Genomic DNA, 12,122 nt, shown 5'->3' with positions numbered 1-12,122 from the left:
TGCTTCTGATTGTATCTCATTAAGTGCCACCCACTCTAGGAGGCTCAACTCCACCCTACCCACCACTCCTTCCTCCACCCCCTCCATGAGTGAGAGAGAGAGAGAGAGAGAGAAAGAGAGAGAGAGAGAGAGAGAGAGAGAGAGAGAGAGAGCGAGAGAGAGAGAGCATGAACCTCTTGCCTCAACCCGCTGATGGGATTACAGGTGTGCGTCACCATGCATGGCTCTTGCACAATCTATAAACTACAGATAATGCCTGGCAGTTCTCAAACACAAACTTCTGAACCTGCAAACAGGCAGAGCCACAGATCCCTTTACCCTGGCTATGTTCAGTGCCTCCACACTGAGATCTTCGCAGATGGACCCACTTAATGTGAGGGACGGGATGAATGAATGCTGAAGTAGCTTCTGTCCTGCAAACACCCATCCCCACACTGCTGTCCATCTGGGACTGTGCTGGATTTGCTCCTATTTCCCCAACCCAGAGTTTTCCTATTAGAAAGGCTCTGCCCATAAATGTTTCCCAGCCCTGCCTCTCATAACCTGGACTCTGGCTTCTGCTGACCCTTTGTTCTTCACTCCAGAGCCACGGAAGCCTTGCCACCTTCTAAGCAGGTTGTCACGGGCCCCTCCTAATCACCTGGACACAAGCCGCTGTCTCCGAAGGCCTAAGCCTGCAGTTAGCACTGGCATGAGCTTTCGAGTTTCCATCTCATCTCAGAAACAGCCTTTCCCAAGCCTGTTCTGTAGATGTCCGGGTAAAACCATTCCAGGTTTGGTCCCATACGAGTTTACTTTTACTTAATTTAAAAACTCTGTCATGTCCATGATATTTACTGACAAGACTCAGGAGTCTGTCTGAGGTCCTGAACCAGACAGGACAGTTTAAAATCCAGTACTGGTGACAGGGCACACAGTCACCCATCTGCAGCCCGTGCTGATTTTGGAACTCAAGGTTCACTCAGCCCCTGTTGGTGTCTCCCTTAAACATCTGAGCGCTTGATGCCATTTCTGTTCTACTCTGCAGCCAGCCAAACCCCACCCTTCAAATGCACACAACTAACTTTCCTACCCATGCCCCTCGATGCACCTGCATCACAGTGCCCGGTGAAAGCCCAAGTCAGGCTCTAGGGTGTCTGTGCGCGCTTCACTGGACTACACAGGTGTCTCAACAACAGCTTCCAGCAAAGATGGCTTGAGTCCCTCTCCATCATCTGTGAGCTGAGTTCATGAACCACTTCTAACTTTGTGAACTCCTTCAACCCAGCTTGCCAGACAGCGAGAAGGCTCTAGAGGGCACCTTCTATCCAGCGCAACCCTGGCAGTCATCCAAGCTATCCACAGCAGCCCAAAGTGAGGTCCTGGATCTGAGCGGACAGCAGTCGGGAAGTCTACAATGGTATGCACAGCCTTTTTTCAGCAGAGCAGTATTAGATGCTGCTCTAAGCCTAGAGCAGACTCTGCATTGCTTTGCCTGGATTCCCAGATGGTCACGAGGTCACTCATAATGTGCTACAGGGTACACTGCTTGTGACCATCTTTTTGTTTTAAAGTTTAGGAACCTGATAGAATGAACTGATTAAAGGTTTATGTATGTACACGTCCAGCATACTGTGCATCTTCGAAAGGATGGGACACCTGCCTGAGTATCACTGAGGATGTTGGGGAAGCAGAAAGCCAATGTTAAACAACAACTTCTCGTGCTGCTGAACCCAAGCCCTGAAAAGCGCAAGCAAACATCGTCTGGGGTCCCTTCACCCTGCAGATCCGCATGCATACACCATGCTGCCCTGATGCCCCAGGTGACCAGCCCATCCAACTTCACGCACACTTGAGAGTAAGCACCTTGAGTGGAAGGAGCTCCAATACCGTCACAAGCCACTACAAAGTCACTGCTTCTAAACCACGAAGGGATTCTTGAGACAATGCCTCTAAACTTAGAGACTAAGGGTGGTTCGAATGAGACTGGCCCCAGAGACTGGAGAGTTTGTATGATCTCCGGCTGGTAGAGGTTTAGGGAGGAGTAGGAGGTGTGGCTCAGGGATGGCTTTAAGGCTTAAACTTCCTGCTGTTCCCACTGTACTCTGCTTCCAGCTGAGGACTTGAAATGTGAGCTCCGAGCTGTTCCTGCTACCATGCCTTTGCTCCACCCTCATGGCCACTAACCTTAGGGTCAGATGTACAGTTAAATGTTTTCTTTCATAAGCCTTGGTGTGGTGTTTTACCACAGCCACAAAAGAAGGTAACTAAGACACTAATCTTGAAAAATAAATGTGTCTAAGGATGTAAGGTTTCATAGAGGACATAAAATTTGATTACCACCTATGATGATATCTAAAGCATTTATCTGAAATGGGAAACCAGTACAGGTTTTATGAATTCACCAGAGGGAAAAGGCATGGTTTCACATTCCTGCATGCACACTGAATATCACAAGTAAGTGCCAAGTCAGACTCTGCAAATGTGCCCCAGGGTTCGGTTTTTATGGTGTTGGTGAGCAAGCCAAGCGCTGAGGGCATGCACAGCACTAAAGTGAACGATGTTCCCAGTCCCTCCCTTTTATTAGACAGAGATGAAAATAAATTACTGATGACCTCTGCAAAATAAATCCCTATGGAAATGTCTCAGAGAAAGGAAAGCTGGCAGAGCTCAGCTTCCCTGGTAAATTAATCTGGAATATGGGCAGTACTCGGTGGCAAAGGAGAGAAGAGGATTGTGAATTTTTGGCCAACTTGGGCTACAGAGCAAGATCCTTTCTTGATAAATACATAAATCTGATGGATGAACTGCTCTAAAACCAGTGGTTTTTTTTTTTTTTTCCTCTTTCATCTGAAGACTGGATCTCACCATGTGGCCCTGGCTGTCCTGTATGTGTAAACCAGGCTGGCCTGTCAGACTGCTGTAATTAAAGATGTGTCCCCTACACCTAGCCTTACAGTTTTAATTCCACACTGAAACACAAATTCATCTTTAGATGGGCCCCAACAGTGTATCTCAATACACACAGGCACACACACATGCGCGCGCGCACACGCGCGCGCACACACACACACACACACACACACACACACACACACACACACACACACACACACACAAATATTCCAAGACTCAAATCCAAAACACTCCCGACTTCTGACAGGCATTTCAAATTAGGGATTTGATATCTGCAACCCAGTCAAGTTTCCAAAGTCACTAATAGCCTCTGATGGTCAACAAGCCACCATGACAGATCAGGCACCACAGCAGATAAACCTCTGGGTGTGTTTGTCAGGGAGTCTCTAGATTAGGTTAACTGAAGTGTGGCTCCCAGACTGAACAGAACCAGAAAACAAGCTATGGATGGCACTCATCTCCGTCCTGACCGGCTGCAGTGTGACCGGCTGCCTCGGCTCCGGCTGCCTCAGCGCCCTGCCCTGATTGGCCATATACCCTTCAGCTGGGAGCCAAGTAAACCCGTCTTCCATTGAGTGTGGTGCTGTGCCAAGCGTGTACTCACAGCTGAGAAAGCCAAGCAAACCCCACACCTCTCTCACCACCCACCCACCCACTCGCAGGGAAGGGATTACTTACTTTTCTTCATTTCCTCATTTCCTTTACATATCGTTTGCTTCAGCTGTTCAATCCTCATCTTGCAGGACATTATTTTCCATCGCTTAAAAATACACAGCAGATGTCACAAATGTTAGTCTCATGGGCTTAGCTACCTGATTTCCCAGTTCACCTTAGGAGACAGTGAGGAAAAGGCTACTGTAATTCCATTTGTTACGACTGTTTCTACCTAGGGTAGATTACAAAAGGGAAAGTATTTTCTGGTTCCATACAGCAGCTGCTGGGAAATCAATGAGAAAGAAACTTATGCAGTTCTTTCCCATGGGTTAGAACACAGAGGAAAATGCTTCTAACTTCCCTTACCCAGTAAATAGCTATCTACCAACCTAGCATGTGGTGATGTACAACAGAATCCTAGCATGTGGTGATGCACAACTAGAATCCTAGCATGTGGTGATGTACAACAGAATCCTAGCATTTGGGTTGGTAGGCACATAGTTCAGGACTTCAAGGCCACCCTGAGCTACATAAGCTCCTGCTGCAAACCTATCATAAAGCAATTATAATACTTTCTTCTTCCTGTATACTATCCAAATGTCATGGGGTCAACAACACACATGCCTAATGGCTACCACGAGGACAGAGCAGAGTGTTTGTATCACAAAAACACCAACCTAGTTCTACATTCAGATAACTCAGAAAATTACATGAAACATGAAACTGTACCTTTACATTTCTAGGAATGGTACAGCCAGGCACAGCCTCCCCTAGTGAATAAAGCACCAAAATTTATAGGACACATGAGGTGTTTCGAATGACAGTGGCCCTCAGGCTCAGACTGGTTGGACACTTGGTCCCCAGTTGGTAGATGGTTTGGGAGGGATGAGGTGATGTGGCCTTGCTGAAGGAGATGTTATCACCGAGGGCAGGCTCTGAGGTTTTGATCAATTGACTCCTAGTACCCTCTTTCTCTCCGCCTGTGGTCATGGATAAGGATGGAGTTCCTTCACTTCCCATAATGGACTCTTAATGCTCTGAAACATTAAGTGCTCTCTCTTACAAGTTGCCTTGGTTGTGGTGTTTTGTTGCAACAATAAAAAAGTAACTAAGACAACTGTTAGTTAATGCACAATTATTTTGTATTGTCTCCCTAATTGTAGGTAATTAAAAGTCTAAAACAAAGTATTTACAGTGCTAACATTTACATAAGCAGTCCCATCACACACATGGACCAGATGGCAGGGGTTTACTGTTTATTTTTATTTGTCTACAAATATTGGTGTGGAGGTGGGGCATGAAGTACTCAGAGGTCAAAGGACAACGCTGGCATTGCTTCTCTCCTCCCACTGTTGTGTGGATCTCGGGGGGGGGGGGGTGGGGGGGATAGGGCTCATGATGCTGATGCAGTTCTTTACCTGCCGAGCCACCCTGCCCACTTCCCTGGTCTTGACATGTTCCCACAATCCTCAATCCACCCGCCTGACAGGAAGACGGGACGGCCGTCTGAAGACACAGCTGCAGTGACAATTGAGGTGGCAGCAGCATGGAGGTGGGGCAGGGTCTTCAGAAGGCAGCATAATGCTCTGAATCAGCATCTCATATATGGTACAATTTCTCCCATCGGGTCCAGTAATGGAGGGATGGAGAAGGGAATGGCTCAGCTCTCAGCCCTGGTGACCCACTAGGAAAGTTTTTGCTTCCTGTTCCCATGACCTTAAGTTCTGCTGGCTCAGAAGTTTTGGTTGTAGAATAGAGAGCACTCCTGCCAGGAGACACCACAAACAATCCCTTGATCTGTAAGCTCAGACTCCCAATAACCACTTCTGGCTTCCGGTTCCCTTAAGCCAATAGGCTAAGAGAAAGGAAACAGTGTTAGCAGGGTGACTGATCCAGATTCCCAAGGGGAAACTGGTTTGCTTCTCTTCAACATAAAGATTCTGTCTGGAATGCACAAGATCCTTTTGGTCTTATCTTGGTGCTATCATGAGCTGGGAAACTACAACAATCCAATCCAGGTAAGATAACAAGAGGGACAGACCCTTCGGGTGTGAAAATGTGGGTCACTTCTCCAGGAAAAGAACCGAGAGCTGCTGAGGTGCTTGCTGAAGGAGGACGAAATGCAGACCAGGCAGGAGAGGATGGTAATAGTAAATCCCAGCTAAGGTCGCTTGACTAGTTGCAATCAGGTGGGTTCTAACTGACCGAGGTATTCATGTCATATTTTATTAATGTGCCTGTACAGATTTTGTCTTCCTTTATTAAGTAATGTAATATCAATTCAGATAATTCAATGGTTATCTTATCTAAGTTATGAAATAGTAAAAGAATGTCCCTCAAGGAAATTGCTACCTGGCCTAAAATATACAATGTGTCTGCAATTGTGTGTGGGATATTTCTACCATGTTAAGTATAATTATGACCTACTTCTTGTTTTCATTTGAAATTAGGTGTGACATAAGAAAATACGATTATATGTCAAGCTGACAAGGGGTGGTAGACTTGTGATGTCTATTCTTGGCTGTCACCTTGACTCCATTTGGAATTAACTAAAACCCAAGCACTTGGGCATACGTGTGAGGGACATTGTCATGCATTCTGTATGAAAGACAGGCCTGCTTGTCCTTATTGTCACTGCCAAGGTCAATACCCTACTGCTGAGCTATTCCCTCACTGGCATTAGAGCCTACTTCTTTAGGATTCTGACACATACCACGGACCCTGAGGCACCCAGTCTCATGGACTGAACACCTACTGGATTCCTGGACTTTGATGGACAGCCGCCGTTAGACTGGCTGGACCACAGCTGGTCCAGCTAACACGCTAACATGCTAACACGTCCCCTTTCTACATAGATACAGATCCACTGTCAGTTCTGCTCCTTCACAGACCCTTACTACACCTGCTCCTATGTTTATCTTGTGAGGACTGTGCTACTCTACAGCCCAGCCTGACCTTAACACTCATGATCCTCTTGCTTAAGCCTCTCCACTGCGCATCACTCAGGCTGAGGGTTCTACAGAAAACAGAGAATGTTTCTCACTGAACATCTTATTTATAATATTCACAGCATGAGTTATTTCTATTCTTTAACTGTCATAAAAGCCACACACTGCAGAAAAAATCCTGACCATTGTATTGAGTCCTCCACCTTGTCAGGGATAAGCTCGCTCAGATTCTCCTGCAGGCTCGGCACGCTCCACCACCACAACCACCAGGCTACACTTCAGGGCTATCGCCTGGCCGCCATGTATTATTTAGAGTATATTTAAAATACATACAAAGGGAATGACAGTGTCTTACCTTTTTTCCATTGAAAATTATATCACAGACATAGTTCCTTTGGGTAATATATACTAACTACATTTTTAGATCATTAAAAATTGATTTGCCGGGCTGGAGAGATGGCTCAGTGGTTAAGAGCACCCGTCTACTCTTCCAGAGGTCCTGAGTTCAATTCCCAGCAACCACATGGTGGCTCACAACCATCTGTAAAGATGCCCTCCTCTGGTGTATCTGAAGACAGCTACAGTGTACTTATATATAATAAATGAATAAATCTTTTTTAAAAAAATTGATTTGCCACGTTAACTGGACATAGTTATAAGATTCTCTGCGACACAGGCAGCTAGCCCCACAGGCCAGGGGTTCTTAACTCCTGACTAGAACGTTCCTTCACTAGCTCTGGTTTGCTGCCCCTCATATCTGTGTTCTACATTTCTCAGGAGGAACTTTGCTGAACACCGAGTGCTGTGTCAGCATCACAGACTACTCCACGTCAAGTGTCTCTGATGCTGCAATGCTACAAACAGGGGAAAGAGGTCTGAAGGCCCTAATTCACACACCTGTGTTCACTCACCAGCTTAGTGGTTAATTCTGTTCAATATGCAAAGCTTTTAAATTATTTTCTATGCCAAAATGCTTTTGTTTGTGGCTTCTAAAGGTCCTAACAATCCCAAATTACATAAACCCACTGCTAAATTCTTTTTCTTTTTTTTTTTAAGCTGGAATCTCATGTCCAGCCCGGCTGCCTCCAAGTCCCCTCTTACCACTCCCCTCCCCAAGAACCGGGATTCCAGGCACACAGATCCATGCACAGCTCTTGCTGAATCTTCAGTATTTTACATTCAATCGTGTGTTTATTATCAGTAATTTTACAAAACGGGTGCTCTACTGGTTCTGTAGTGCTATGCCGAGAGCATTATCTATCTAATTGCCTATTCCACCTGACACATCTCATGTCAAGTTTAGAAGGCCATACTACAAACAAATTAAACACCAGGCTGTCAAATGTGGCGAAAAGTAAATTAAATAATTATTTCTTTAAGCTCTACCAACTTAAAAACATGCACCCTCATGTATGAAGAAGAATATTAGCTTAAATACTTCTTGGAACTTACCAACTGATCTGTTAGCCGTTTTCCTTCCATGGCTTTTAGTACTCTGTATGGGAAAGAGACAGATGGAAACCCTTACTGACAGTCTTATAAAGCTCAAAAGATAGAAATCTATTTTTAAAAAATGATGTATTTTATGTACATGGGTGTTCTGTCTGCATGAGTATGTCTGCGCCATGGGTGTACCTGACCTGAGGAAATGCCAGATAAGGGCATCAGGTCACTCTCCTGGAGTGGCAGACTGTGGTTGACTGTTGCTGCTGGGAATGAAGCCCAGTGCCTCTGAAGGGCAGCCGGTGCTCTTCAAGGCTGCACCATCTCTCCAAGCCTTGCTTCTTCTTTTGTTTTCAATAGTGGCTCTTGCTCTGTGTGCCCAGGTTAGCCTTAAACTCAGCCTTCTGATTACAGGTGCATACTGCCGCCCCTGGCTAAGATCAGCTTTAGTAAGAGTCAAAGGTCACCAGGTGCCACAGGACAGCTACCAGGTCAGTTTAGGGCAGAAGGTTCTACAGAAATTCTCGAACTTAAGAGGTTTAAGGTAAGAATGTCATAAGGGGGCTGGAGAGATGGCTCAGTGGTTAAGAGCACTGACTGCTCTTCCAGAGGTCCTGAGTTCAATTCCCAGCAACCACAGGGTGGCTCACAACCATCTGTAATGGAATCTGATGTCCTCTTCTGGTGTCTGAAGACAGCCACAGTGTACTACTCATACACATAAAATAAATATTTTAAAAAAAAAGAATGTCATGGCTAACAACCCAGTCTTGGACCTCACCCTAGACTTACTATATCGGAATGTCTGAAGCTAGGAGTCCAAGATCTGCATCTTAAAAACATTCTATCTCAGCTACTGAGGTGAGATATAGCCAGCTGGACTTTACTGCTCTAGACTGACGACCAAAAGACACACTGCCCTTTACCAAGTCCCAAAGAAGATGAACTCGAGCTGTGAGGGCCTATGGGAATGACCTGTGAACCCTCACTTTGGTCTCATAAAGCCTACCCTTGCAGGGCCACCAGCCACCAGTGAGCACGGACAAGGAAATGACTCACCTTCCAAACCACTTGGGATTATCTTGGAGAAGACTCCAGGCCTTCTTAGGTCAAGATTTCCCAGAAACTTGATCTTCTCTCCTGCTTTGTTTCTCTCAGACACAATTTCTTCCCCCACACTCTAAGTCTGATATTACACACACTGACCTATCAGGGTTCCCTTCCCAAAACTTTAATAGTCTGCCAAATGAGGTGGCAAGTCACAAATTGGCACACAGAAGCAACAGATTAAAAAACAAGTGGCGGGGTTGGGGATTTAGCTCAGTGGTAGAGCGCTTGCCTAGGAAGCGCAAGGCCCTGGGTTCGGTCCCCAGCTCCAAAAAAAAGAACAAAAAAAAAAAAACCAAAAAAAAAAAACAAAAACAAACAAACAAAAAAAACAACAAGTGGCAAGAGACAACCTCTACAAATTAAAGAATAAAAACTTACTCTTTTTGGAATTCTTCTTGCTTGTTCTTAAGTTGACTAAGCCTTTCCTTCTTGTCAATAAACCTGTTTTAAAAAAAAAATCTTGGTTTATTTGCATGTCTCCCCCTCCCCCCAGTTTAATGAGATTCCACCAATTCCTGAGCTGACCACTTCTGCAAATTCCTATGGAAATGCTTATATCCTGAAAGCATGAAAGTAAACACTTTCTAAATAGTGACGCCACTAGCCAAAGTTAGAACTGTCAAACTTTAAAGCTCTTTTCTCACTTTAAAGTGTTTATAGATCCTATCCTGTACCTCAATGCCTGCTGTTTTCCAAAACACACACATCAGAATGCTAACATGAACTGTTGTTGTTGTTGAGACATTCTATATACCTGGCTATGCTAGAATGCCCTATGCTGACCAGGTTTGGACTTGAATTCTTAAGAGAGCTGCCTGTCTCTACTCCCCAAATCACACTCTCAAGGAACACATGACTATGCACAGCACCATTAATGTGAACAAGATACAAGGTAGTTAGGCTTTCATTATGAGAAGAATATTAATCGCCAAACTCAATTTAATTCTGCTTTCCTCTACAAAATGAGTTTTTACACCTTCTGTTCTGTTTTGTCTTTTGGGAAAGGGTCTATATAGTCCTCCTTTATTCTGGACCTTGCTATGTAGACCAGGCTGGCCTCAGACTTAGTGAGATCCACCTGCCTCTGCCTTCCCAGCACTGGGATGACAGTTGTATGCTCCACTGCCCGGCTGACTCCTTACGACTTGTAAAGTTGACTTATTTCCACTGGGAGCTCACAAGTTAGCGAAGGAAGGCGGACCACACCACTGCTATCTCTAGGCCTGTCAGTCTCTCACTGCTGTCACTCACTGTCTGCTAGCTGTACGTCTGGATTCAGTTTTTAGGTTAAAGTAGAAATTTAGAATAACTTACCTCTATTAAGTTAACATTTATTTGACATATTAAATACTAAAAATCAGGGCTGGCTCAATGGTTGAGCACTTGTTCTTGCAGGACTCAGGTTTAATTCCAAGTACTCACATGACGACTCACAACCCTATGTGACTTGAGTGCCAGATGATCCAAAGCCCTCTTCTAACCTACACTCTCACCACACACACACACACACACACCAGGAACACACATCAGAAACATATATACATGCAGGCAAAATGCTCATATTCACAAAAATACATAAATCTAAAAACATTTTTAATTTAAAAATTTGATTTTTCATACATAAATGTATGGTGTAATGTTTACATCTGCTTAGGCATATCCATCTCCCATTTATCAAGTCTTTATGATACAGATAATCAAACTCTTTCATGACTTTTTAAAATCTAGCTTACACAATTATCTAGACTATTCTATTCTACCTCACACCAGGACTTGCAGCTCTCACCTAGAGAGAACTGATCAAACTTTTGCTACTCTCCCTCCTTCTTGGCCCTGTAACCATCAGACTCAGCTGAGACCAACTCTTGGATCACACATGCAAGTAATGCTGTAGGAGGCTCCTCTCTCCATGCCCGGCTTCTGTGATTTAACACTAGTTCTAACCACGTTGTTGAGAGTACTTTTTAATAGAATATGAAACTGTAATCATCCCCTCAGCATCACTTCAGTTGAAGCCTACAATTTCTTTTTATTTTTTTTTTCTTTTCTTTTCTTTTTTTTCGGAGCTGGGGACCGAACCCAGGGCCTTGTGCTTGCTAGGCAAGCGCTCTACCACTGAGCTAAATCCCCAACCCCTCTTTTTATTTTTTTAAAGATTTATTTATTATATGTGAGTACACTGTAGCTGTCTTCAGACACACCAGAAGAGGGCATCAGATCTTATTACAGATGGTTGTGAGCCAAAATGTGGTTGCTGGGATTTGAACTCAGGACCTCTGGAAGAGCAGTCAGTGCTCTTAACCACTGAGCCATCTCTCCAGTCCAAAGCCTCCAATTTCTGGTAAGAGTATATTTTTATAATTTAGTTTGAAACTTCTTTGCCCCATAATTATTTAGAAGTGTCACCACTGTTTCCACATTTGTAGGCATTATAAGTAGCTTCTTATTACTCTTTTCTCTTTTGTTTGTTTGGTTTTGAGACGCGATCTTACTACACAGTCCTGACTGGCCTGGAGCTGACCACCCAGATCCACCTGCCTCTGACTTCCAAGTGCTAGGATTAAGTCTTATTACTACTTTCTAATTTAATATTATTATGGTCCATGTATAGTATATTTATTTAAATAATATAAAATAGTAGTTAATATTACAATCTATAGTATATTACAGAATACTCTATGAACTTTAAGGTCTATCTATATCTGTCCTATCTGTAAGTTCCACCTACACTTAAAAGAATATTTCTACAGCCATTTGGTACAATGTATATAATGTCAATGAGTTCAGAGTAGCTAACAATATCTGAACACCTGTGGCTTGTTGTGCATTTAGGATTTGTGAATGAGGGGTTGGGGATTTAGCTCAGTGGTAGAGCACTTGCCTAGCAAGCGCAAGGCCCTGGGTTCGGTCCCCAGCTCCAAAAAAAAAGAATTAAAAAAAAAAAAAAGATTTGTGAATGAAACAATTAGGAAATGAGCAAACAGTAGCTACCATGGTGTGAGTCTCCTGAAATCCCAGCATAAGCAAAGCACATGAACAGAGAGAGCTACTACCATTAAGGGGGGAAATATC

At 44.1% G+C, this 12,122-nt stretch overlaps 1 protein-coding gene across 1 annotated transcript in view; it reads right to left on the bottom strand.

The window, feature by feature from the left end:
- Atg14 (autophagy related 14) overlaps positions 1-12,122 on the bottom strand; it is a 30,392-nt gene that overhangs the window by 8,595 nt on the left and 9,675 nt on the right. Inside the window, exons 2-4 of the mRNA XM_032917647.1 lie at positions 9,429-9,491; positions 7,950-7,992; positions 3,574-3,655 (exon numbers count right to left, since the gene is read on the bottom strand). Of these exons, the coding sequence (XP_032773538.1) occupies positions 3,574-3,655; positions 7,950-7,992; positions 9,429-9,491 (188 nt within the window). The remainder of the gene's footprint in view (positions 1-3,573; positions 3,656-7,949; positions 7,993-9,428; positions 9,492-12,122) is intronic.

This window comes from Rattus rattus, chromosome 12 (assembly GCF_011064425.1).
Source record: "Rattus rattus isolate New Zealand chromosome 12, Rrattus_CSIRO_v1, whole genome shotgun sequence".
Taxonomy (NCBI): Eukaryota; Metazoa; Chordata; class Mammalia; order Rodentia; family Muridae; genus Rattus; species Rattus rattus.
Note: the sequence above shows the minus strand (reverse complement) of the source record. Positions and strands in the feature narration are given on the sequence as shown.